Source organism: Hyperolius riggenbachi, chromosome 6, assembly GCF_040937935.1.
Source record: "Hyperolius riggenbachi isolate aHypRig1 chromosome 6, aHypRig1.pri, whole genome shotgun sequence".
NCBI lineage: Eukaryota > Metazoa > Chordata > Amphibia > Anura > Hyperoliidae > Hyperolius > Hyperolius riggenbachi.
Window position 1 is genome coordinate 56,968,932 of NC_090651.1, and position 27,947 is coordinate 56,996,878.

General features: G+C 44.6%; 1 protein-coding gene across 2 annotated transcripts in view; it reads right to left on the minus strand.

Moving 5' to 3' along the window:
• The window catches only part of ALG6 (ALG6 alpha-1,3-glucosyltransferase), a 71,224-nt gene that overhangs the window by 30,139 nt on the left and 13,138 nt on the right, over positions 1-27,947 (minus strand). Inside the window, exons 1-7 of one of the 2 annotated variants that reach the window (XM_068239333.1) lie at positions 24,645-24,732; positions 20,265-20,354; positions 17,696-17,784; positions 14,564-14,643; positions 11,396-11,464; positions 8,485-8,666; positions 1,806-1,941 (exon numbers count right to left, since the gene is read on the minus strand). In XM_068239333.1, coding sequence (XP_068095434.1) covers positions 1,806-1,941; positions 8,485-8,666; positions 11,396-11,464; positions 14,564-14,643; positions 17,696-17,777 — 549 coding nt within the window. In that variant the 5' untranslated portion in view covers positions 17,778-17,784; positions 20,265-20,354; positions 24,645-24,732. Of the gene's footprint in view, positions 1-1,805; positions 1,942-8,484; positions 8,667-11,395; positions 11,465-14,563; positions 14,644-17,695; positions 17,785-20,264; positions 20,355-24,644; positions 24,773-27,947 lie in introns of those variants that run through there. The other variant, XM_068239332.1, reaches the window with a different exon arrangement.

Genomic DNA, 27,947 nt, shown 5'->3' on the forward strand with positions numbered 1-27,947 from the left:
AATAGGACCCTGTGGCTTCCCTCTCAAAGCGGTTTAAAACCCTGACATATTCAATAAAAACATGTTTTCCTACTTTTTATATGCCATACGGTTATCAGATTTGCATTAGTGCATAAGAATTATTATTCATTTAGAAATTATAGGTTCCCTAAAGTACAGTTTATGCTTTGTGAGCTGACTTTTTTTTTTAAACAAATTTTATTTGAATTTTAACAGATTAACAACCCCATTGGGTAAATCCACATATCAAAAGTGTACAGTTATATATCACCAAGTTGTAATATTAAAGAAAACTTCTTATAATGATCCGTACATATAACTGATATGAACATACATATCTAGATTAACCCAAACCCACCCTGAGTCCCTTCCCCCCTCCCCTTGTCATTCCCGACCAGTTAACCCTATCCTTTGTGTTTAAAGACTTCATGAAATGTCTAATTTCCCCAACGTGCCCAGCAGATGTTCCATTAAATACCACTTCGGGTAATGAGTCATTATAATAAATAACTTCCATTTCTTAAAGAATGACTGTTTTTTTTATCTTTGTGGCTCATTGCATCCAGTCTGTCCAGCTGGTATAAGTGTAAAAGTTCCTCTTTCACATCCCAGGATGAGGGGGCGCTTGAATATATCCATTTGACTTAACATTTTATTAATAACTGCTTTTATTCATTATGTATTGACGGCAGAAATGCTTTGAGTCTCTGTCTGTGTCCAGCTGCTTCTGCACAGTCAGAGAATGTGTCACATTCCTCACTTGATACATTTAAGTAAACACAAGATAACATTATCTACAACTTCAGATGCATCCCCATTTCTCTGCACTGAACTTTCAAGCCCTGTGTGCAACCCCTTTGAATGCTGGTCTAGTAAAAAAAAAAAAAAAAAAATGCTGGTTGCATAGAATATGGGGTAAATAATTGTTTAGGGCGGGCAAAGAAGAAATTCTGGGTTATATTCCGCTTTAAGGCAATTATCTGATCATCAATTTAAGCTACCAGCAAGCAGAAAAATACCGTTTCAATTACAATTGAGTCTTGAATAGTTATTTTAAACAAAAGATTAAAATGTATCTCTTGCGAGAAAACTTATGTGAAAAAGTGAACCGAATAAGAGCCATAGTGAGGGAATTCACTGCAATCCCAAAGTAATACAAGACCTTACTCCTTTGTCCCACTGGACTCCACTTACTACTGAACTACCACTTTCGGGTGGACCGCCCTTTTAAAGAACCGTATCCTGAAGTGTAGAGTGTGCCTGTTTATCCTGTGCTGCAAACAGCTCTCCCTTTACAACCCAGCAGCAGAAAGCTCATTCCGCAGCCAATAAGATAAAGGAGGGGGGAAAAAAAGAGGCTAAACTGCAAATCAATTTTTCAGGGAAAATAATGGCAGCATTAAAGCTGCAGAATGATTTCTATAAAAAATAATTATGGCTTTAAAAGGCAAACAATTAGCATAGCACATTACAGGAGTAAGAGAAGGGAGCTCATAACAGCCAATACGTTTATGATCCTGCGCTGGCAGGCTGGCTCGCTCCAGAATGTTACAGTGGAAAAATGACTGAGGGAAGCGGGTTTTAATGATGCAATATGCAGAATATCTTGGCACTGCGCTCTATACGGAGAAGGGAGGGGGGGGGGGGGGGTTAAACACTTGAACTGAGGAGCAGCGAGCAGAACAAGCAGCTCTGGTTACTCAGCCCCGTGTAGACCAGATCCGGCCACAAGGAGCAGAACTCCCTAAAGGTCACCCGTAAGTGACTCTTATGTACGTGAGACTTAACAGAGCGCCTTTACCCACCTCAAAGAGGCCGCGGTCCACGGGGAACAATCTCTGCAAGACTTGAAAGATTTGCTCAGCGTCTGCCAGGAAAGGCATCCAGCAAAGAGCGAAGGTGCCAATCACAGTCGCCCCGATCTTCAGCAGGAAAAGGAACCTGAGGAAGAGAGAGAAGGCATGTCTTCAGATAAACAGGCAAAGAGGAGACTTCTGAGGCACTTTCTAAAGGCTTCCTCTGACAGCACATGACAAGACGTCGCCATTAAATGGACGAGGAGCAGTGAGCAGAGCAGGCCACAGCCGTGTAAAGTGCCGCCAAAAGACAACCTGAAGTGGGAAAGAGGCATATTAAAGAGGTCCTTTCACTAAAGGATAAACAAATACAAACACTTGCCCTGGTTCCACTTTGATTGTTTGCAATGGCAAACTCCTTTCCTGCGATACTGCCTTAACTTTTTTTTTTTTTTTTTTTGATCAACTAATGCCTTAAAGGATCACTAAAAATATAAAATTTTAAATACATGTAAACACATAACATAAAGTTCATTTCTTCCAGAGCAAAATGAGATGTAAATTACTTTTCTCCTATGTTACTGTCACTTACAGTAGAAATCTGACAGAACCGATAGGCTTCTCAGGGTTTTCATTATTTTCAAAAGCACTTAGTAAATGACAGTAACTCAGTCTAACTGCCAAAAAAGTGTGCAGCAAACAGGGAGGCTGGCCAGCATATTTGTATAAATCCTTGTCAGGGAGTGTCTTTATAAAGAACTAGTTGACCTAGACCCGTTTAAAAACGGATGTCAGTGCACATGCGTGCACACACGCACCCGTCCACGCACATGCCCGCCCGTCCTCCTGTCCCAACGGCTGTCCGTGCTGCACATGGGCAGGGACAGGATGACGCAGGGACACTTAGGTTTTATTATATAGGATAAAAGCCATGCTGAGAATCCCTCATGAATAATGGAAAAGTACTTTATGAGTCATTTTACTCTGGAAGAAACGTACTTCTTATTTGTGTTTACATATATTTTACATTTTACCTTTTTTTGCAACAGTGGTTCTTTAAGGCCCGTACCCACCACAGGATTTTCACATGGAATCGTTAACGGCGAACGACCGTTTGCACGATATTGCATAACATCGTTTAAGGAGAGACTTCGTTAAACAATGTTCACCGTCTGTCAATTACTGATAATGGTTTCCTTTGAAGGACTGTCATAACGGATCCAATAGTGGACGGTCGTTCCGATCTCCATTGACCCCCACGTTAATTACCGCAATCGTTCAATGCCTGTTTGTTCCCACAGTACACGATTGCAGAATATGGAGCAGGGAACAGCCGTTTGCCACATCTTTCATCGCTGCGTACCCCCGATCCATCTTCCGTGGTCTTTGTGGTGGGCATTTAGCTTTATGGATAAAAATACACAAGAACCCTACAATAGTGCTGGACCCTTACTTATAAGAATGATCAATGAGATACAAATATTTCTGAGTTTATGCAAATGTATGTAAATTTGTATGCAAATATATGCAGCTTGAAAATGGACCAATCAAGTCCCACCCAGGATTAAATTTATTGGTCCATTTTCAAGCTGCATATATTTGCATACATTTGTTTAATCTAGTACAAATTCCATATGAATAAATATGGGGCTTTAAATGAACAAGTTAGTCTTTTATTCTTCTTCAAATATCTTCACGATTCCGGACACGCATGTAAACACAATTTCGGATTCCAATTCACAAACACGACTGCCTGACACGTGTTTCACGGTCAAAGACCGCTTCCTCAGAGGGAAACAGTATACACACACATCAAGTGTCGACACTCATATGATATAAGACCGCACAGGGCCGGTTTAAGCAACAATGGGGCCCCAGGGCAAAATAAACCTGGGGGGCCTCCCAACATATACCCCGGAACAAAAATCGGCATTAGGGGACCTTTTTTGCAGCTGGTATAGTCAGGGTGTGAAGTCCCAATCGGTCGGAGCTCCACATTCTGGCTATCCCAGCCTGCATGGGGGACAAGGGGTTAAAAAGTTTCAGAAGGGGGGAGCCCACATAATTTTTATTTTTTAAATTCCCACACTCTAAACATAAAAAAAAATTGGGAAAATAGGAAAAAAATGCCAGGGATCTTCATACAGCCATATTGCGGCTGTATAGCGATCCCTGGCCAAAGCGCTGCGGCTGTGTATGGATCCCCTGGAAACACCGTCAGGAAATTTACTGCGCTTTCGTTTGATGCATGTAAAATGACACTACCGTTAGGTTTGCTACTAAAAGTGACATTTACCGCATTTAAAACTATACTTTTTTCCTTCTAAACTTTAAAATCGATTTTCTCAAAAACTATAAGCTCTTTTTGAAAAATTGTTTTTTCCTCTTATTCCCAATGATCTCCTTAACATATCCTGCAAATTTAGGGTTTCTAGCATTTAAGGTGGATTTGCTATTAACCATTAAAGTCGACAGGTTTTTAAATGTGTTTTGTTATTTTCCTTTGAAACTTTAAAATCGATTTTCTCAAAAACTATAAGGCCGATTTGCAAAAAAATTTTTCCCTCTTGTAGCCACTGGGGGCCCCTACAAGCTCTGGGGCCCTGGGGCAGCTGCCTCCTTTGCCTTAATGGTAGCGCCGGCCCTGAGACCGCAATCTGAACAGAATCAAAGGCCAATAATCACAGACAGATCCTGGACGCCATAGCTAGTCCAGGGATGGGCACACCATGCACTCAGACAGTAATTTGGGAACCATCAAACAAGGCTGTAATTGCTGCCAAAGGTGCATCAACAAAGTATTGAGCAAAGGCTGTAAACACTTATGTACATGTGATTTCTCAGTTTTCTTATTTTTAATAAATGTATCAAAAGCTCGGGCGAACTTTTTGCCAGGGCTGTGGAGTCGGTACAAAAATCTTCAGACTCCTCAGTTTCTGAAACCACGACTCCGCATGCATTAATATAAACGGTGTGTGTGTATATTATAATATATAGATAGTCTCCGGATAACAAACGAGATAGGGACTGTAGGTTTGTTCTTAACCTGAATCTGTTCTTAAGTCAGAACACTGTGCCATCTCTGTCACCTGTACCTCCTCTGTGCCCCCTGTGCCTCCAGTGTCCCCCTCTGCCCTCTGTACCTGCTTATACAAATGTTTAAAAGCCATTTTTTCTTTGAAATTTTTAAAAATTAATTTTCTCAAAAATACAAGTCCAATTTAAAAAAAAAAATTTTGAAACACAATCCATGCCATTCGTATCGCCGGGTTGTTCATAAGTTGGGCTTTCGTATATATACACGCATACATACAGTTCATATTTTGGGGAGGTATTTTCAATACTACAATAAAAAAAATTTACAAAATAATTAAATTGATGAAAGTTTGTCCATATAAAATATTTGTCATCAGTAATTATTCACTCTGGCGCTACAAAACGTGTCTAAATATCTTAATTCACAGCTCATGAGGTATGATCGGTCCTTCTGTATGTGACAGATAAAATAATTTCTTTGTAGTAATCTAAAAAAAAAAATATAAATTCCCCCCTTGTTTGTCATAAAGGATAATTTCCAGTCGATTATTTTCAGTTGAACAAATACATTGTTTTAGAATAGTTCATAAAAATTGTATTAATGGGCACATTTACAGGTAGCAGAAAAAAAAAACTGAAGCTTGATCTGCAACATGCAGCAATATTCCAGTATTAGGTTTCCCTGTTTTTTGGGGCATGTGACCCTCTTACCCTCCTCATGGCGTCCTCTGACAGCTAAAGAATTTACAAGGGTTGACGCCACAGGCTGAGCTGCTGGGTAGTAAAGCTATAACTACACTCATGCACCCAGTCTGACAGTCCTATTGTTCAAGACATTCTTTCATGCCGGTGAACACTGGAAGAGGCAATGTCTTAATACTCCAAACTGATTACAGTACAATCTCAGTTACCCGCCACCTATTAGGATTGGTAGTTTTGTTGCCTGAGCGTTAGTATTAGGCCCCATTAACACTTAAAGGGGCACTATGGCAAAAAAAATTGTAAAATTTAAAATATGTGCAAACATCGACAAATAAAAAGTATGCATTTTCCAGAGTAAAATGAGCCATAAATTACTTTTCTCTTATGTTGCTGTCACTTACAGTAGGTAGTAGAATTCTGACAGAAGTGACAGGTTTTGGACTAGTCCATCTCTTCCTAGGGGATTCTCAGCAAGGCTCTTATTCTTTATAAAGATATTCCCTACAAAGGATTTAAAAAATGATGCTGGCCAGCTTCCCTGCTCGCTACAGTTGTTTTGGCAGTTGGACAGAGCAACTTCCATTCACTAAGTGCTTTTGAAAATAAATAAATCCTTGAGAATCCCCCCATGAAGAGATGGACTAGTCCCAAACCTGTCACTTCTGTCAGATTTCTACTACCTACTGTAAGTGACAGCAACATAGGAGAAACGTAAGTTATGACTCATTTTACTCTGGAAAAAAACATACTTCTTATTTGTCTATGTTTGCACATATTTTACATTTTACAATTTTTCGCCATAGTGCCCCTTTAATCAGTTGCTCTCAGTTAGAACTGAAAGGACAATTGATTTTCAAAGTAGTGCCCAGGGTTCCCAATGGCTCAGTTCACACTATATGCGTTTTAACAGATTTTTCATAATGCACTGCTATGCTTAAGAGGAAAAAAAAACACATACCAACTGATTAAATGTAAATGGAGCCTAAGGGCCCTTTTCCACTGGAAAACGCCATCACAACCACAATCGCACTGCGTCGCGATCGCGCAACCCACAATTTCCCCTACCCATGGTTGTGTAATAAGCCGCCGGGATTGCGCAGCACAATGATTGCGTTTCAGGAAAAAAAACGACATGCACAAGTGGGAAATGAGCACCGCGATTTATATATTATCGTGGCGCTCGTTGCTATCCACAAAATGGCTGCAATCAGTTTACCGAAGCGGATCATACCTAGTGGAAAAGGGCTCTAAAGGTGCTTACACACCTGATCCGATTGTGCGACATTGCTTGGCTGAGCTGCACACACACGTCTCCGATGTGTAGCTGCTGCTGTGTTGCTATGCAGAGGGGGTGGCACTGAGAGACGACGAGCGGCGTCACTGGTGGTGAATAGATCCGCCTAAGTTCTGGATACCTGAGAGTCTACCATACTTATTATGCATGTTAAATCTGTAGTTTAGCTTTGTGTTTCTCCAATGCATATTGGGCCATGTGCAATTAACTTTCTCCTGAGTTTTCTCCTAGGAGATAATTTCTTCATCTTTGATTTAGAATAACTTTTCAGGATTTCGCAATGGAAAAAGTACCAAAAAATACAAAACTATGTACTATCAAAATTATTTTGAGTATTTTTTTTGCTTCCTGATGGTTTAAAAAGGCATTTTATCGACAGGTTTGAAAACATCACCTAGGAGAGAACGCAGGAGAAAAAGTGAATTGCACATGGGCCATTGTGTCTAATAGATCACGAGTCACAATGTACAAACATATGTGCATTAAACACCAACCATTTTTGCAATCATTTATTATCAATGTTTTATGACCTGTCTGGCTGGGTATAATATGGTCCATATTTCTAATGGTGTACTGGATGTGGTGCAACTGATTCTAATATCAAATGCAGAGGTAACCGTTAATTTCCATAGGCGAAATTGCATTTATGTTTATTTAAATTGCACAATGCACTATAAACGTATGAAGGGTACAGATTTGTTGCATTTCATAATCTCTATTAATCCTGTTGAACAGAAGATGAAACAAGATATACAGAACAAGTTATGTATTTACAGCGGGAGACATGGCAGCGTTTTTTAAACAGGAGTTATATCTGAACGATTTATCTGCATGGATGTGCAGAGCTCCAGTAACTGGACTATATTACACACCTAGCACTCAAAACAGGCAAAGGAGGGTGTCAGCTCCAGTGATAATGTGTGCACAGATTATTACCAAATAGACTTCCCCACGGGGAGAACGCACCCTCTCGGCGAAGGCCTAACACTAGTCTTGCAATAAAAACATAATACTCCTTGTGCTGCTAATCATAAATGGTATACACATTACATCAAGCAGACAGACAGACAAATGACAGCGCTCAAGGCTGCACCTGAAATGAAGACCAAATCATTCAGGTATAATGTTAGGAATACACAGTAGGTTTTGCACCGTGTAATCGAGCCGCTGAATCGATTCCGGCGCATCCCCGCGGGCGCCTGGATCGATTCCCGCTCATCCCCGCGGGTGCTTATCTTCTCCTCGCTTTCCTCCATTGTCCTGCCCGCGGTATCGAGTGCGGAATCGATCCGGCGGGTGAGCGGACATGTCAGATTTTATCAATCGAGCCATCAGCGGCTCGATTACACGGTACAAAAACGTACCGTGTATTCCTAGCATTACTCCTGTTTGAAAGCGCTGCCATGTCTCTCACTGCACAAATTGAACGTAAGTATACTAGTGGCAAGCTGCATTCATTGCTTTAGATTCTCTTTAGATCTACATTCAAAATGTTTAGGTTAGAATTAGTACATAATTTGCATCTGGTTTGCATTCAAGGCAAGTTATGCATTTAGTCACATGACTGTAATATGCTGGGACTGATATTCCGACATTACATTAGCTATGTTTTAGCAATGGAGGTTGGGCCCACTTAACATACAGAAGGCTACTTACCCAGAACCGATGATTCCCTTCTTGAAGCCTTTTCCCAGCAGGTAGCAGAAGAAAGGAAGCGAGTGATAAAGCTCCATCTGCTTATAGTTCAGTGCAAAGCAAAATGCCAGCGAGCCCAGAGCATCCCATCCACGAGAGAGAGCGATCACCCCCCACAGGGTAAGACCCAGGCTCACCGAATTATATGTGTGTTTGTGTTAAGTACCACACAAGTATTAGGACAGGAAACAAAGATAACAAACAGGGACATGGACAGAAATAAAGACAGCTTTCTAAACATACATACAAAAACGCTCCAAAAACCGCTAGGCATGTTTAGAAAATCGCTCCAAGCATGCCTAGAATCGCTCTGAAAAAACGCTTCAAAAAACGCTAGCGTTTGTGGATACGCTAGCGTTTTTTTGGTGTGCCCTGGCCCTTACATGTTTGTCATGGTGCTGTGCTAATCCACAAATTGCGTGCAATTCGATTTTTGGGTAAAATCGCAGCTGGCGGAAAAGAGGCCTTGCTCACTGCAAGCTTTTTATGGACCAAATGTGTCCCAACATTCCTTTACCCACACCCCACCTTGTTACTAGTCAGACTTCCTGTGAACAATATGAGATATATTAATTTTACGCTGATCCTTTCTATTAACACTACTGATTTATCTTTCATAGTCCCTAGTCCATAGTGTTGAGGTGAAAAATAAGCAAAAAGAGAAAAACTTTGTGAATATCTGAGAACACTAATATTTTCCTGATTGATGCTCCCTGCTGCAGTTTGTAGAGCAAAGCATGAAACAGTCAGAACAGCCGCATTAGAGAACTTATTTAGCACGTGAATAGCGTATCTGTGAAGCTCAGCAGTGAATATCTTTCTGCCCATACTGAGAGATCGCACCAATGCCTTCCCTGGAGTCACACCCTTAAAGTGTAACTAATCCCAGCAAAAATGTTTTTAGTGCACATTCATACAAGGTCCATTGTAGTGTCCAGTCCACAGAGTTGGACAACAGCACCACTTGGCTGGAGTGTGTGTAAGCTGGTCATTGTGCTCTGCTCACACTTCAGCAGAACTCCCAGAGCCACGGGCATCAATAAAATACAAGAATTAATAGGGTATTATGGGCAAAATGAGAACACTCATTCAGTAGTAGAAGCTGGAGTAGTAGAGATGAATTGCAGTCACTCTGGATCTCAGCTTAGGCCTCAATCACATTAAACAACGCAGATGGCAGTGCGATCGGGCGCATTGCATTTGGAAATGTACGGCCATGTGTAGTTTTCTCAGAAGGCGCATGCACAGGACACTCCCAGGGATGTGATCGAGGACACACCCGGCCAGGGCCTATTTTCCAGGAACGAAACTGAGTCGCTGCGGGGGACCGGAGGATCGGTTTGTCCCAGCGCGGTCACAGGGCGGCTCCAGGGGGCTGGAAGAAGCCCCAGGTAAGTTAAACTGTATTTTTTTCAATTGGTTTATGTTTCCTTTAAAAGTAGACAAATATGGCAGCCTCCATACCGCTCTCAAGTCAGTTGTCCTTAAAGGGAACCTAAACTGAGAAGGATATGGATTTTTCCTTTTAAAATAATACCAGTTGCCTGACTCTCCTGCTGACCCTCTGTCTCTAATACTTTTAGCCACAGACCCTCAACAAGCATGCAGATTAGGTGCTCTGACTGAAAGGGAACCTAAACTGAGAAGGATATGGATTTTTTCTGCTGATCTCTCTGGCTGCAGTAGTGGCTGAATCACACCCCTGAAACAAGCATGCAGCTAATCCAGCAAAGAAGACTACTGCGCTGTCTGAACACCTTGATGGACTGTAAAATGTGGATGGGTGCTGCTCCAGGTGCTGGGTGGTTCCAGTAAATCTGTATGAACAAGGCAAGAAAAGAGGAGCGCACCGCTAGTGCAATAATTTTTTTAAGTGAATAAAACACGCATAAAAATACACTTACAGTGTATAGTAGAACAAGTGCGCCTGTATGGCCTGCCGGCAATCCTCTCCTGTCAACCGCGCTTGGCCAGAGCTGCGGGAACCGATGTTGTTGGCGTGGAGCTGGATGCGGTGGGCGGGGCCAGGTCGCGGAGGTGCCGTCTGACGTCACGACGCGTTTCGGCGTTAACCACGCCTTCGTCAGGTATGCAGCTCTGGCCAAGCGCGGTTGACAGGAGAGGATTGCCGGCAGGCCATACAGGCGCACTTGTTCTACTATACACTGTAAGTGTATTTTTATGCGTGTTTTATTCAAGTAAAAAATTTATTGCACTAGCGGTGCGCTCCTCTTTTCTTGCCTTATGCAGCTAATCCAGTCTGACTTCAGTCAGAGCACCTGATCTGCATGCTTGTTGAGGGGCTGTGGCTGAAAGTATTAGAAACACAGGATCAGCAGGAGAGTCAGGAAACTGGTATTATTTTAAAAGGAAAAATCCATATCGTTCTCAGTTTAGGTTCCCTTGAAGTCAGACTGGATTAGCTGCATGCTTGTTTCAGGTGTTTGATTCAGCCACTACTGCAGTTAGAGATCAGCAGGACTGACAAGCAACTGGTATTGTTTAAAAGGAAACATCCATATCCTTCTCAGTTAAGGTTCCCTTTAAGAACACAGGGCATACTTACTACAAGCTATAGATATAGCAGTGCACCCTTTTTTCATATCATTAGCCAGGACCTGGATATTCCTGGATGAAAATGACTAACCAATTACTGGCTGCTTTCTGCAGATAACCGTTCCAATCCTTACCCCTCGATGCTGCCAGTGGCTAGTCTGGCGCTCATATGACTCTTCTCAGAAATACAGCAGTCAGCAAGTTTTCCTCACAGCACAGAACAGTCACATTTACGCAACGTACTAGGAAAAGTGTGCAATGGCTGGTGGGTTGTGCAGCAGTGAATTTAAGAACTTTATAAACATACGGATAAAGGATATTGAAAATGTCCATAATCGATGAGGATAAGACCAGGATAGAGCAGAATGCACAAAAGTAACATCATCTGAAATGAAAAAAATAGGTTTTAGGAAAGTATTACAGCTCTGTACAGGTTAAAGGCAAACTGTAGTGAAGACAATATGGAATACAGCAGTTTCTGAACACAAGATCAATATGTCACATAACAAGCCATTAGATTTCAGCCTGACTGCATTGACAACTGTTCCCAGTGTGACTCAGTCAATCCTGGCTGGTCTAAAAAGTAAGGAAAATGCCTGGAAAACATTTCCTACAGAGATCTAAAATAAAATCCCATCAAATAGGCAGCTTTGCAGCAGTCACTCATCTTTACATTTATGCAGTGATCAAAAATATTGGGCTTGATTCACTTAAACAAATAGCATGCCTTATCAAAGTTAGCACGCCTTATCAGAGTAGCATAGCGAACTTATGCCTGCTAATTGGCAATGATGAGAGCTCCACTCGTCCTGCCCTGAGCCCCTGCGGGTTCGTTGCGCTCGCTATGCTACTCTGATAAGGCATTTTAACTTGGATAAGGCGTGTTACCTCTGATGAGTCGTATTATCTCTGATAAGGCGTGTTAACTTGCATAATGTGTGTTAACTCGGATAAGGCCTGCTATTTGTCTTAGTGAATCAAGCCCATAAAGTAGGCAAACGCCAATAAGGTATAAAACACGCTTGCTTAATGAGACTCTGAAGCGAGAATAAATCTCGCTTCAGAGCTCATAGTTAGCAGGGGCACGTGTGCCCCTGCTAAACCGCCGCTATAGCGCCAGTAAACGGGGGTCCCTTCACCCCCCACTGCGACACTTGGACGCAGACTTGGTCGCTCCTGGAGGCAGGGCTAACTGCTGCAGCCCTGCCTCCAGTTGCGTCTCTCCCCCGCCCCTCTCAGTGAAGGAAGACTAAGAGGGGCGGGGAGAGTTGGAGATACGCGCTGACAGACGCGCGTGGGGCAGGGCTGCGGCGGTTAGCCCTGCCCCAACCAGGAAGCACTCCCCCGCTGCACCGAGGGGATTTGGGGGGGGGGGGGGGGGGAGGGACCCCCGTTTAGCGGCGTGATAGCGGCGGTTGTGCCCCTGCTATCTATGAGGTCTGAAGCGAGATTTATTCTCGCTTCAGACTCTCTTTAAAGGACAACTGAAGTGAGAGGCTGCCATATTGAATTCCTTTTAAACAATGCCAGCTGTTTCGCAGTCCTGTTGCTCTTTCATGCATCAGTAGTGTCTGAATCCCACGTCTGAAACAAGCATGCAACAAATGCAACCAAACTTAAAGCGAATCTAAACTGAGAAGGATATGGATTTTTCTTTTTAAAATAATACCAGTTGCCTGACTCTCCTGTTGATTCTGTGTCTCTAATACTTTTAGCCACAGCCCCTCAACAAGCATGCAGATCAGGTGCTCTGACTGGAGTCAGACTGGATTAGCTGCATGCTTGTTTCAGGTGTGTGATTCAGCCACTACTGCAGACAAAGAGATCAGCAGGACTGCCAAGCAACTAGTATTGTTTAAAAGAAAAACATCCATATCCCTCTTAGTTAAGGTTCCCTTAAAAGTGTACCGGAGGCAGTGCGGGAGGGGCAGATGGGACACAGAAGCAGGTTTTGCACAGCATGACATGCCTCTGTGTCCCCCCATGCGGCTCTCTGAACCCCCTCCCCCCTAGTGCTGCACTGTCACCCCCTGAAATTGCTGACAATCTTGAGTAGAAGGGAGGAGAAGGATAGGGCATACCTAAAAGCCTTCCCCAGCTGCCGTAGGGCAGCTTTGCCTCTCCACAGCCACTCCCCTGCCTCCCTGCACAGAGTGGAGCTCCCAGCGTTGTGAACCCGGGGGATCACGGAATTGAAACCAAACCATTGCCGGCCACAGGAGCAGTGGAGAGCGGCGGGGATGATCCATCCAGCACCCTGGATCAAGTATTATAGTTTTTTTTTTCAGCTTTAATCCCCACCTCGGGTCCGCTTTTACCTGCTGGGCGTTTTCCCGCGGCCGAGGGGTTTTTTTCGCCCGATTTTTTTTTCCTTTCATGTAGCTAGCCTAGCGCTAGCTACATGGATTGTCCCCTTCCTCCTCACTCCCTCCCACCCTTCTGATCGCCGCCGGCGATCACGCCCATAAGGAAATTCCGTTCTGAACAGGATTTCCTTTAGGGCTTCCCCCGTCGCCATGGCGACGAATGGAGTGACGTCATCGACGTCGTGACGTCACTGGGACTCCCGATCCACCCCAAAGCGCAGCCTGGCGGGGATTGGCCAGGCTGTGCATGGGGTGTGCGGGGGTGGCCCTCTTTCGCGTCGGGTAGTGGCGGATCGGCGGCGATCGGGGCAAACACGCAGCTAGCAAAGTGCTAGCTGCGTGTTTGAAAACATTTTTTTATCAAAATCGGCCCAGCGGGGCCTGAGCGGTGCCCTCTAGCACCTCTGGACGAGCACAGCTCGTCCAGAACGCTAGGGAGGTTAAATCAGTCTGATCTGTATGCTTGTACAGGGTCTATGACTAAGTATTTGGGGGAGGAGCAGGTACAAAAAAATGTAGCCTGAGCTAAAGTTCTGCCTGGCCAGTCTAACTTCCCTGACATGATTTTGTGCTTGTTATAGTGGACCTGATCTCTTGCACAGGGCAGAAGGAAAACAGAGAAATGCACCCTGTATGTATTTAGAGAGTTTAGCCTATCTAATTCCCCATCATCTGTGACTAATCACAACTGTAACTTGATCTCTCAGCTGTGTCACCTGACTGCCTCGGCAGAGTTGCTAATATGTAAACCTTATGTCTGCTTCCATAAAAGCAGGAAGTAGACACTGCAGACTTATTGCAGGATTTGTATCAGATGTACCAAAGAAATCATTTTCTTTAAAGGTTTTTATGCTGTTGCTCATCTCTTAGAGCAGAGAGGAAGTTCTGAGTTCAGGTCCACTTTTACACTCAGTTACCATCATCACTCTACGGTGTAAAATAATGGCACTGCCTAAATCTATGAACACTCTGGAAGCCCACCCCAGGCAGCTGATCATATAAACTCCATACAGAAGGCGATTTACTGACTTGAAATTGTAGCCTTCAGCTCTCAGTAAGACTAGGATTTGCACTGTGGTAAGTGGACAAAGGATATATAGTGCTTGGAGAATACTTACCCTCCTGTGAGCAGATTCCTGCAGGTGGGAGCAGAACAGGATTACCGCAGGGATGTACACGATCAAGTCTGCAAACAGGACTGTAAAACACAGGTGCAAATGATAGGAGTGTTAACAGATATCTTGTGCCACACACTGATCAATTCCTAATACAGTAGAATCCCTTTATTGTAAACTCCAGGGGACCAGGAAAAGTAGTTTCCTATATCAAAACGAGTCATAAATTGTATATTTATACAGACGCAGTTGCTGGGACCTGAAGACTGAGTTTAATATATCAGAGATTACTGTAACGAGATTCCACTAGTTGAGTCTGAATAATTAGTTGAGTCTATATGTCCTTATGGTGATTGTGTAGGGTTTGAATTTACTATTACTTTGTACAACAGCCACAGGAAACATGGAAGGTGAAGGAATGGAACAGTTACCCTCTAAACTGGAGTGAGTGGGTATATGGAGGCTGCCACATTTATTTCCTTTTAAACAATATCGGGTGTCTGGCTGTCCTGCTGGTCTATTTGGCTGCAGTAATGTTTGAATAAAACCAGAGCAACAAGCATGCAGCTAATCTTGACAGATCTGACAATAATGTCAGAAATACACGCGTAGTACCGTTGCCCATGTACACGAGCGGGTGAACGCATAGTACGGTTGCCCATGTACACGAGCGGGTGCACGCATAGTACGGTTGCCCATGTACACGAGCGGGTGCACGCATAGTACGGTTGCTCATGTACACGAGCGGGTGAACTCATAGTACGGTTGCCCATGTACACGAGCGGGTGCACGCATAGTACAGGCGCCCATGTACACGAGCGGGTGAACGCATAGTACGGTTGCCCATGTACACGAGCGGGTGCACGCATAGTACGGTTGCCCATGTACACGAGCGGGTGCACGCATAGTACGGTTGCCCATGTACACGAGCGGGTGCACGCATAGTACGGTTGCCCATGTACACGAGCGGGTGCACGCATAGTACGGTTGCCCATGTACACGAGCGGGTGCACGCATAGTACGGGCGCCCATGTACACGAGCGGGTGCACGCATAGTACGGTTGCCCATGTACAAGAGCGGGTGCACGCATAGTACGGTTGCCCATGTACACGAGCGGGTGCACGCATAGTACGGGCGCCCATGTACACGAGCGGGTGCACGCGTAGTACCGTTGCCCATGTACACGAGCGGGTGAACTCATAGTACGGTTGCCCATGTACACGAGCGGGTGAACTCATAGTACGGTTGCCCATGTACACGAGCGGGTGAACTCATAGTACGGGCGCCCATGTACACGAGCGGGTGCACGCATAGTACGGGCGCCTATGTACACGAGCGGGTGCACGCGTAGTACGGGCGCCCATGTACACGAGCGGGTGCACGCATAGTACGGGCGCCCATGTACACAAGCGGGTGCACGCATAGTACGGTTGCCCATGTACACGAGCGGGTGCACGCATAGTACGGTTGCCCATGTACACGAGCGGGTGCACGCATAGTACGGGCGCCCATGTACACGAGCGGGTGCACGCGTAGTACCGTTGCCCATGTACACGAGCGGGTGAACGCATAGTACGGTTGCCCATGTACACGAGCGGGTGAACTCATAGTACGGTTGCCCATGTACACGAGCGGGTGCACGCATAGTACGGGCGCCCATGTACACGAGCGGGTGCACGCATAGTACGGTTGCCCATGTACACGAGCGGGTGAACGCGTAGTACGGTTGCTCATGTACACGAGCGGGTGCACGCATAGTACAGGCGCCCATGTACACGAGCGGGTGAACGCATAGTACGGTTGCCCATGTACACGAGCGGGTGAACGCATAGTACGGTTGCCCATGTACACGAGCGGGTGAACGCATAGTACGGTTGCCCATGTACACGAGCGGGTGCACGCATAGTACAGGCGCCCATGTACACGAGCGGGTGAACGCATAGTACGGTTGCCCATGTACACGAGCGGGTGAACGCATAGTACGGTTGCCCATGTACACGAGCGGGTGCACGCATAGTACAGGCGCCCATGTACACGAGCGGGTGAACGCATAGTACGGTTGCCCATGTACACGAGCGGGTGAACGCATAGTACGGTTGCCCATGTACACGAGCGGGTGAACTCATAGTACGGTTGCCCATGTACACGAGCGGGTGCACGCATAGTACGGGCGCCCATGTACACGAGCGGGTGCACGCATAGTACGGTTGCCCATGTACACGAGCGGGTGAACGCGTAGTACGGTTGCTCATGTACACGAGCGGGTGCACGCATAGTACAGGCGCCCATGTACACGAGCGGGTGAACGCATAGTACGGTTGCCCATGTACACGAGCGGGTGAACGCATAGTACGGTTGCCCATGTACACGAGCGGGTGAACGCATAGTACGGTTGCCCATGTACACGAGCGGGTGAACGCATAGTACGGTTGCCCATGTACACGAGCGGGTGCACGCATAGTACAGGCGCCCATGTACACGAGCGGGTGCACGCATAGTACGGTTGCCCATGTACACGAGCGGGTGAACGCGTAGTACGGTTGCTCATGTACACGAGCGGGTGAACGCATAGTACGGTTGCCCATGTACACGAGCGGGTGCACGCATAGTACAGGCGCCCATGTACACGAGCGGGTGCACGCATAGTACGGTTGCCCATGTACACGAGCGGGTGAACGCGTAGTACGGTTGCTCATGTACACGAGCGGGCAAACGCATAGTACGGTTGCCGATGTACACGTGCGGGTGAACGCATAGTACGGTCGCCCATGTACACGAGTGGGCGAACGCATAGTACGGTTGCCCATGTACACGAGCGGACCCACAAATAGTACAGTTGCCCATGTACACGAGTGGGCGCATGATGATAAAGACATATTCGACAAGACTTTATTTTTTGATTTCACCTCTATTGCTATAACTAATAAGAAACCTAGCTTGTTACAAAACATTTTGCCTGAAGTGACTTATAAAACTTTCAGTATCTTCTGGAGCGGTGTCATGTGACTGCACTAGCTTTGAATGACCAAGGAGATGCACATAAATAAAGATCAGGCCTAATACTATAATAGTTAATTTACTGTATTGCAGCTGTTTGAAGAAAACTGTTTAGACCACAGAGCAGAGGCACATACCAGTTGCACGCATGAAGACCTTGTGCTGGAGACTCTCATAGCCTCTGGATGAAGTCAGAGACACCCAGTCTGGATTGATCATGTGAGCTCTACAATAGAGAATGAGTTATGGTTGGAAAAGAAGTAAGCAAAGCCAGCAACATGCCACAGAGCTGCCCACAGGTTGTCTCCCATGATGAGATCTGCCTCACTGATTCATGATAAACCACATAAAATAAACATTCATGCTAGATTTTTCATTTTCAAAACAATCATTTGTGAGCTAGCATTAGTGCAGGGGTTTCCTGACATTGTTTGGCAATACATCCTACCGGATCACAGAACAGGCTGCTTGGCTGTTCCCAAAACAAGACAAATTTATATTGTGCTTTTCTCCTGGTGGACTCAAAGCTGTTGCCACTAGGACGCGCTGTGTAGGCAGGAGCAGTGTTAGGGAGTCTAGCCCAAGTATTCCTTACTGAATACGTTCTGGCTTACTGAACAGGAAGAGCTAAGTTTCGAACCCTGGTCTTCAGTGTCAGAGCCCTTAACCAGAACACTATCCAGCCACAGTCACCAACGATCGTTTACGGCAACTGTTGGCAACTTTTAGGGGTTGACCAAAAAGGTTACTTTGCCTGCAGTGCTGAATACCTTCAGGATTCCCTAAGGGTCTGAAGCTGAACGATAAACTGCGGCAAAATGAACAGGAATTGGAGGGTAACTTCACATCAGTCACACGTAGATGTACTTTTATGTGCAATAACCTGGGCACTTACGGGATAACTCCACCCACTGCCATTCAGCAGGGTGGGCAGAGGTAAGTGCAGGTGTGCTCAGCCATATTAAACTTCCTATTCAACCCACTATTCAAATTCCTTGAGTCAGTCAGGTAAGGAATTTATAGTTGAATACTGACCTTGGCCTTTAACAACGGGCTAGGTTTGTCAGCAATCCGCCGTGCGCGCGCACACCCGCCCCTTCTGGCCCCGTCCTCCTCCAACTCTCGGCAGTGTCTCTGCGTCTGTCCCTGCACATGCGCAGTGCAAAAGAGCACTGACGCAGGGACAGACGCAGGGACACTTGCAAATTATTTATAGTTGAATATTTAACCCAGTAATCTGCAAACTTGGCTCTCCAGCTGTTAAGCAACTACAAGTCCCACAATGCATTGCAGGAGTCTGACAGCCACAGTCGTGATTCATAAAGGCAAATGCATTGTGGGACTTGTAGTTCCTTATCTGGAGAGCCAAGTTTGCATCTCGCTGGTTTAACCACATTTACAAAATAGGGCTCTGCAGAATTAACCTGCTTGGCGTTCTTATTCCCGCGGAACGTTCACCGCCGGCGCAATCACCTGTCCGGAAATCCCGTTCTGAACGGGATTTCCTGGAGGGCTTCCCCCATCGCCATGGCGACAAACGTCGTGACATCATCGCGCTGCCTGGCACTGATTGGCCAGGCAGCGTACGGGGTCTGTATCGCGGCGGGTAGCGGCGGATCGGCAGCGATCAGGTAGGTCACGCAGCAAGCAAAGTGACCTCCGGCATCTCTGGACAAGCCTAGCTCGTCCAGAACGCTAGGGAGGTTAATGGCTTGCTGCAGAGCCACACAACCGAACACACAAATGAAAAAGCCACAACCACTAGGTGGAGCACCTAAGTTGCTTTACTCACTGCACCTGGACTAGAATGTATAAACCACCTACCTACACTCACCTTCACCCACCCCGCCGAACAGTGATGGCTGGAGTGCTTACTAAATTCTATTTCCCATGAGAAAATATACACCTGCACCTACCAAGATGGCAAAGAGAGACAGTATTTGGAGCTAAAAGTCTAATACTTTTGCAGGGAGGAATGTTGTCTCTCCAAAATATTTAGAGACACTATAACAAAAAAAAAACCAACAGCCCCTAGGGGGTTACATCGTGAGGGGGAAGCCTCAGGATCCTAATGAGGCTATCCCAATCCTCCTAAGCCTCAGGGATCCAGCACTGTCTCCCTCCAAAATACAGCGGACAAGGATGTTGGCTGTGGCGCAGTAGCTCCTACAATATTTACCAACCGTGATCCTGTAAAGGCGCAGTAGCGGTCAAAGTATGACACCAAACTTTCTTTTTTTTTCTATTTTACAGATTTTCTTTAGGCCTCTTTCACAGTGCGACGTTAAAACAACATTTAACGCAGAATAACTCACTGCAATGAGAAATCAATGCCCTGTTCACAGTGCACACGTTGCGTTGCTGTCCAACGCTGCACGTTAAGTGAAAGTACTACATGCTGTGCGTTATACACGTTATTAGCTGTGATAGACTGTTTGCACATGCTCAGTAATGACTTAGAAGCATACTTTTCATTGCCTGTATGCTATACTGTATGCGACGATAACGGGGCATTAAGTTGCAGTGTGACTTTTTTGGGTCGTTGTAATTTGCATTGTGACTTTAACGTCGCATCAAACCGCAACGTCCTATTGTAAAAGAGGCCTTAAGAGAAAATGCATCATACAAAGCCAGACAATTCAAGCATTGTATCATTCAAATTCCTATTTGGCAGAAACGGAATAGTAAAGGACACAGCACACTTACACATATCCACAGAGGAGGCTGTGATAGGCCGTCAGAGGAGAATAATCTAGACCCCAGTATAGCAGGTCATTCTCACTTGTATTGAAGTACCTATTGTTAAAACAAATACCTCTACATTAGGATCACTCATAAAATGTCACATATAGACAGGAATTACATTTCTTGAAGCACCACAAAAGGAAACACTTGTAAATACGGTGTAAGTTCTGATACTTAAAACATACTTGAACTGAGGAAAAAAATGGAAGTAGCGCGATGCCGCTTGTGCCCGGTTATTTCCTCCTTGCACAAGCGGCTCCATGCTGCTGCTCAGGGGCTGACCATACTGGTGCTGCGCATCGCGGAAGCACTGGTACACAGAGGGGAGTGCGGCCCTGAAGAGGGAGAGGGTCCTGGCAAGCAGTGGAAGTGTTGGAGCATCCAGAGGCTTCCTTCTACAGTGGTAAGCAACTTTTTCACTTTAGATTTGCTTTAATACACAGGGCCGGCGCTACCATAGAGGTAAAGGAGGCAATTGCCCCAGAGCCTGTAGGGGCCCCCAGTGGCTACAAGAGGGAAAAAAAATGTCAAAAAGACCTTATAGTTTTTGAGAAAATCGATTTTAAAGTTTCAAAGGAAAAAAAAATACACATTTAAAAACCCGCCAAATTTAACGGTTAATAGCAAATCCACCTTAAATGCTAGAAACCCTAAATTTGCAGGATATGTTAAGGAGATCATTCGGAATAAGAGGAAAAAAACAATTTTTCAAAAAGACCTTATAGTTTTTGAGAAAATCGATTTCAAAGTTTTGAAGGAAAAAAAGTCTACTTTTAAATGCGGTAAATGTCACTTTTAGTAATAAACCTAACGGTAGTGTAATTTTACATGCATCAAAAGAGAGAGCAATAAATTTCCTGACGGGGTTTCCAGGAGGTCCATACGCAGCCGCAGCGCTTTGGCCAGGGATCACTATACAGCCGCAATATGGCTGCATGAAGATCCCTGGCATATTTCCTATTTTCCTAAAAAAAAAATGTGTATGTTTAGAGTGTGGGAATTTTTTTTTTTTTAACCCATTCAGGTTCCGTCGTTTTCACGTGAGAAATGTTCACCTCCCATTCATTAGCCTATAACTTTATCACTACTTATCACAATGAACTGATCTATATCTTGTTTTTTCCGCCACCAATTAGGCTTTCTTTGGGGGGTACATTTTGCTAAGAGCCACTTTACTGTAAATGCATTTTAACAGGAAGAATAAGAAAAAAATGGAAAAATTCATTATTTCTCAGTTTTCAGCCATTATGGTTTTAAAATAATACATGCCTCCATAATTAAAACTCACGTATTGTATTTGCCCATATGTCCCGGTTATTACACCGTTAAAATTATGTCCCTATCACAATGTATGGCGACAATATTTTATTTGGAAATAAAGGTGCATTTTTTCCGTTTTGCATCTATCACTATTTACAAGTTTAAAATAAAAAAAATATAGAAATATTTCATCTTTACATTGATATTTAAAAAGTTTAGACCCTTAGGTAAATATTTACATGTTTGTTTGTTTTTTTATTGTAATGTTTTTTGTTTTTTTTATAGTAAACATTTTATTTGGGTAGTTTTGGGAGGGTGGGAGGTAAACAATGGGTTTGTAATGTAAATGTGTGTTGATTTTCATTTTTTTTTTATTTTCAGTTGTAGTATTACTTTTTGGCCACAAGATGGCAGCCATGAGTTTGTTTACAGAACGTCACTCTAAGCGTAACACACGCTTAGAGTGACACATCGGGGAGGGAACAGCCAGAAAAGGCGCAGCTTCCGAGAGAAGCTGTCGCTTTTTCAGCGGGGGAGAGGAATCAGTGATCGGGCACCGTAGCCTGATTCACTAATTGCCTGGCTACCGAATCCGCGGCCCGGAGCGCGCGTGATCGGCCGCGGGAGCGTGCATGGTTCCTGGACGTAGTTTCTACGTCCAGGAACCAAAATAGGTTAATTATGTGGGGTCCCCCCTTTTGAAACTTTTTAACCCCTTGTCCCCCCATGCAGGCTGGGATAGCCAGAATGTGGAGCTCCGACCGATTGGGGCTTCACACCCTGACTATACCAGGTGCAAAAAAAGGTCCCTTAATGCCGATTTTTGTTCCGGGGTATTTGTTGGGGGCCCCCCAGGTTTATTTTGCCCTTGTTACTTAAACCAGCCCTGTTAATACATTGTCAGCACTTTTTTGCAACAATCAATAAACCTCTATCCCATAATCCGATACCACACAAGTACATCCTCTCACACAGACTTTGCCCTCCATATGATCCATATGCTTGGAGAGAGCAGTCCTACTCCACCCATTTATATTTATTACCCATGCATATTTTGCATGTTGGGGTCATCTTACGTGTCTTAAAGGATGCTCCAGAGGCATACCTATGAAATCCCCGCCAGGAGACTTGGGCGCAGGATACAGCCGCTATATGGCTAACCCTGCTCCTGCCCAAGTCCCGGCGGCGTTAATTACTATTCCCCCTTTCAGGTCCATGTGGATAGTGGGGAGTGATGTAATTCGGCATCCAGCTATTGCTAGCGGACAAATTACAGGGTTTTAAAAGTAACTTCAACTCAGTCTTCTGACGGCGCCAAAGTTACTGTGCGCCGCTATAGCCGTAATTCCTGTTACGGTCTATGGTGGTGCCAGCTGCACCCAAATCTCCTGCGCGGTTATTACAGCGCTCGCCTCAGAGGCTTCCCATATTGTCTTCAACCTCAACGCTGCTGCCCGGAACCCTCTTTTTGTTCAGGGCAGTGCTTCCGTCCGTGTACAAGTGCACTTACTTGTGCATGGAAGACAAAGTCGTGCAAAAGCACAGACCATACTGATGCATGCATAGTACGGTCACCCATGTACATGAGCGGGCGCACAATCACAAAGGGATATTCAACAAGCTCTTATCACATTTTTAGATTTCACCTACATTACTATAACTAATAAGAAACCACATTTTTTTTCTACATTTTGCCTGAAGTGATTTATAAAACTTTCACTATCTCCTGAAACTGCGTCATGCAACTGCACTGCCTATGGATGACAGCTTCATTGATTGATAGCAGCAGAATGCTTTTCTTCTCTTATACACAAAACTCTGACTGAACTGGATAGGATATCACCATGCAATATGACTGCTTTCAGAACTAACTGTGTGGGTAAGCTCGGTGGGGCAGTTAAGGGCGTAGGAAACTGTCATTACTTCAGGACAAAGGAAGGTAGGATAACTATATGAGCAATAAGGAGTTGGTAAACAGGTTTGCATCATATATTATGTCAATGTAATTCTGCTTTAATTTAACACATCCAGAAGTTATCTTATACATAAAGGATAGCTGAACCTATACTCTGCAGCTCCATGAACATAAATCCTCTGATGTGCTGAGCGCACAGCTGTAAATTGAAGTCAAATCCTAATAAACCTTTGCACAGTATCACACCTTTAAAAGCAATCCCACATCTCGGTGAAGCTCCATGTCTCCAAAACTCTTTTTTTAAAGGACACCTGAAGTAAAGGGGATATGAAGGCTGCCATATTGCTCTCTGTAATATCTATTGTAATGTCTACTGTATCTTCCTTCTTCTAAAAATGACTTTTTAAGATATTCCACAGTTTTATTTTAGGTTTAAATCTACTTTTTAAGTTTTAACTGTTTTATTGTTTTTGTTCAATGACACATTCAGTGAAATATGCCAGAGCTAAAATCTATGAACTATTGTCCTTTTTATCTCTTTCCTGCTCTCAGAAGCCATTTTCTGCTAGGAAAATATTTTATAGTTGGAATTTCTTATCGGTGAGGGTCACACTGTGGTCACTTCCTGTCTGAGTCAGGACTGAGTCAGCCACTTACATACAGTAACTGATATTTAACTGTTTCAGGCAGTGAAAGAAAAAAAGCACAGCATAGTTATATGTGTGCTAGGCACTGTACATACCCATGTCTATCTCATGTCACATGTCCCCTCGGGTATCCTTTAACAAGCATGCAGATGTTTGACTAAAGTTTGACTTGATTTGCTGCATGCTTGTTTCAGGTGGGGGATTCAGACACTTCTAATGCATGAAAAATCAGCAAAACGCCAAGCAACTGGTATTGTCTGAAAGAAAATAAATATGGCAGCCTCCATATCCCTCTCAATTAAAGTGTCCTTATCTGATACAGGGAGAGAATAGTGTCACGCCATGTGCATTATCCAATCTCACCATATTCTGTACCCCAATACACCTACATGACTTGTGCTATATTAAACAACTTGCATGTTCCAAACAAAATGGCTAATCAGGTTTAATTTCAAATTTGTGTAACATATACGTGTAAAATGACAACTTCCTCTAAATCTGACAACTTCCTGTATAAACCTTGTCAGTGTCTGTAAGAAGCAGGGTTGTAGATGTTACACACCACTGGTGGACTGGTAGGTTGAGTGTGACCTCCTGCCAATGTCTCTGGGCTTCATAATCTCCAAAGATAGGGGGTTTGCTGGCACCTGCGAAAAAACAGTGTTAATTAGGAAAGATGAAGAATAATACAGGGAGTATTATTATTATATTATTTTTACAAGGCAAGGAATAGGAGGTAGGAAATGGTCAGTCCCACTAATAAATAATACAGTGAGTCTTCTGACTTATTCCAGAGAAGGTTTGAATAAGAATAATTTTTTGTTGACCAACTCAAATTAAAGAAAGAAACATTTAATGTATTTGTATTTGGGTCCCATTGTGTATATTAAATGGTAAATTGGAACTTATGTACCCTTAAAACACCCGAAAGAGACTCAGGGCTTGTTCACACCTAGGGCACTTTCAGGTTTTTTACAAAAAAAAGGGCAGCCGGAAATGTGGGCACCCGAAATATCAACTTGTCATCTAAACTTAACCGAACTCTCACACAGAACCCTCCCTCTACCTATGACTAACCCTAACCAACCCCCTCTGATGCCTATCCACCTCCCCTCTGATGCTTTACCCTTTCTAAAGCCTAAAGTGTAACCCTGACCAGCCGCCCTCCAATTTCCAACCCGAACCAACCCCCCTCTTATGCCTATCTCTGACCACCCCCTTCTCTGATGCCAAACCATAACTCCCCCTGCTCCTGATGCCAAACCATAACCCCCCCCCTGCTCCTGATTCCAAACCATAATCCCCCCCCTCTAATGCTTAACCCCAACCATCCCCCCTCTGATGCCTATCCCTAACTACCCCTCCCGATGCCAAACCATAACCCCTCCTCTAATGCTTAACCCCAACCATTCCCCCTCTGATGCCTATCCCTAACCACCCCTCCCGATGCCAAACCATAACCCCCCCCCCCTCTAATGCTTAACCCCAACCATCCCCCTCTGATGCCTAACCCTATCCACCCCCCCCTTCTGAATCCTAATCCTAACCACTCCCCTCTGATGCCTAACCATAACCCCCCCTCTAATGCTTAACACCAACCCCCCTCTAATGCTTAACCCCAACCATCCCCCTCTTATGCCTATCCCTAACCACCCCCACTCTGATGCCTAACCATAACCCCCCCTCCCATGCTTAACCCAAACCATCCCCCCTCTGATGCCTAACCTTATCCACCCCCCCTCTGAAGCCTAATCCTAACCACACCCCTCTGATGCCTAACCATAACCCCCCCTCCCATGCTTAAGCCCAACCATCCCCCCTCTGATGCCTAACCTTATCCCCCCCCCCCCTCTGAAGCCTAATCCTAACCACACCCCTCTGATATCTAATCCTAGCCTTAATCTCAGGGCTGTGGAGTCGGTACAAAAATCTTCCGACTCCTCAGTTTCTGAAACCACGACTCCAACTCTGACTCCGGGTACCCAAAATTGCTCAGACTCCGACTCGACTCCGACTCCTTAGTCTAATACTTAACAGGGCTGAGGATTTTGTAGAAAAATCATGCGACCCCGACTCCTCAGTTTCTGAAACCACAACTCCGACTCCACAGCTCTGCTTAATCTCCTGCTATAAACCATATTTGTATGATCGCCTATAGTGGTGCCCAAACTTCTGCAGCTCACCAGCACCCCAAAGATGGTGCCTGTGAACATGCAAACAATACTTTTACAAGCTATATGCCACTATCCACGCAACCCACACATATATGTGCGTGTGCGCACACACACACCCCCTTATGGACTCAGAATCAAACAGACAGTATGACCTTAATCTGATAACTGCCTGACGGGTAGAGGGCAACATTCAGAGTAATTAGCAGATCCTTTTTCCTTCACACCCGGCCGCACCAACAAAATACCAGAATTAAAGACAATTACTGCAATAAAGAATGATATGTGAAGAATTGAGACGCCCAAGTCCCGAGTTAAATTTACACTAGAGTAAACATGTAAATGAGCTATCAGATTGCACGTGACGGCCTGTGGGACTGGTTTTATATCCTGGCATGTAAGGGTGGAGGTTCATATTCAGGCACTGGGTGGTCAGGATGGATGGTATGGTCGTTATTCTTGCTGTGCTCTACTCTGCAGTGTAACAGGAGGAATTTTTCCCCTAGAGGTAGATATATTGCTGGCTTCCACTTCAAGCAGTGAGAGTGTAACCTTTCGGCAGCTCCCATGGCCCCCCAACTGCAACGGGAAAGATTTCAGGTTGTCCTAGCCGCATTGCAGGCCAGTAAATCATTTATTTGGGGAGCCTGTGACACGCTAGAATGTCCTTTCTGCAGGGAAGCGCTGGGCTAAGGCTGAGGCCTGCACCTGTTCCCCAACGCCTCAGCGTCCCTTTCACCACTAACCAAAACACAACTAATATGATTAACCTCCCTGTCCTTTAGCTTTTTTTTAAACAGAGCCATAAGCTCCCAAGAATAAACATTGTCCACAAGAATAAATGTTAACTGGGTGACAAAATCTGCAACAAGCCATTATCCAAAAAGCTCTGTGATGCACAATTGGGAGAGTTCTGTTTGTCAAAGCAAAATACACAAATACAATCAGAGATGGTCAATGAGACACTGAGAATTCCGAATTGCATACCACGTAAATTTGAATGCAAAAACTTTAATGGGTACCTAAAGTGAAATAAAAAGTGGCCAGTTTAATCCGAACTCGAGGTGAGAGAGATCTAGAGGCTGCCATATTTGTTTCCTTTTAAACAATACCAGTTCCATGGCAGCCCTGCTGATTTATTTGCCTGCAGTAGTGTGAATCACACCAGAAACAAGCATTATTATTATTTAGTATTTATATAGCGCCGACATATTACGCAGCGCTGTACAGTGTGTATATATATATATATATATATATATATATATATATATATATATATATATATATTTTGTCACTAACTGTCCCTCAAAGGAGCTCACAATCTAATCCCTACCATTGCCATATGTCTATATTATGTAGTGTAAGTACTGTAGTCTAGGGCCAATTTAGGGGGAGCCAATTAACTTATCCGTATGTTTTTGGAATGTGGGAGGAAACCGGAGTGCCCGGAGGAAACCCACGTAGACACGGAGAGAACATACAAACTCTTTGCAGATAGTGCCTTGGCTGGGATTCGAACCAGGGACCCAGCGCTGCAAGGTGAGAGAGCTAACCACTGTGCCACCGTGCATGCAGCTAATCTTATCAGATCTGACGATAATATCAGAAACACCTGATCTGCTGCATGCTTGTTCAGGGTCTATGGCCAAGA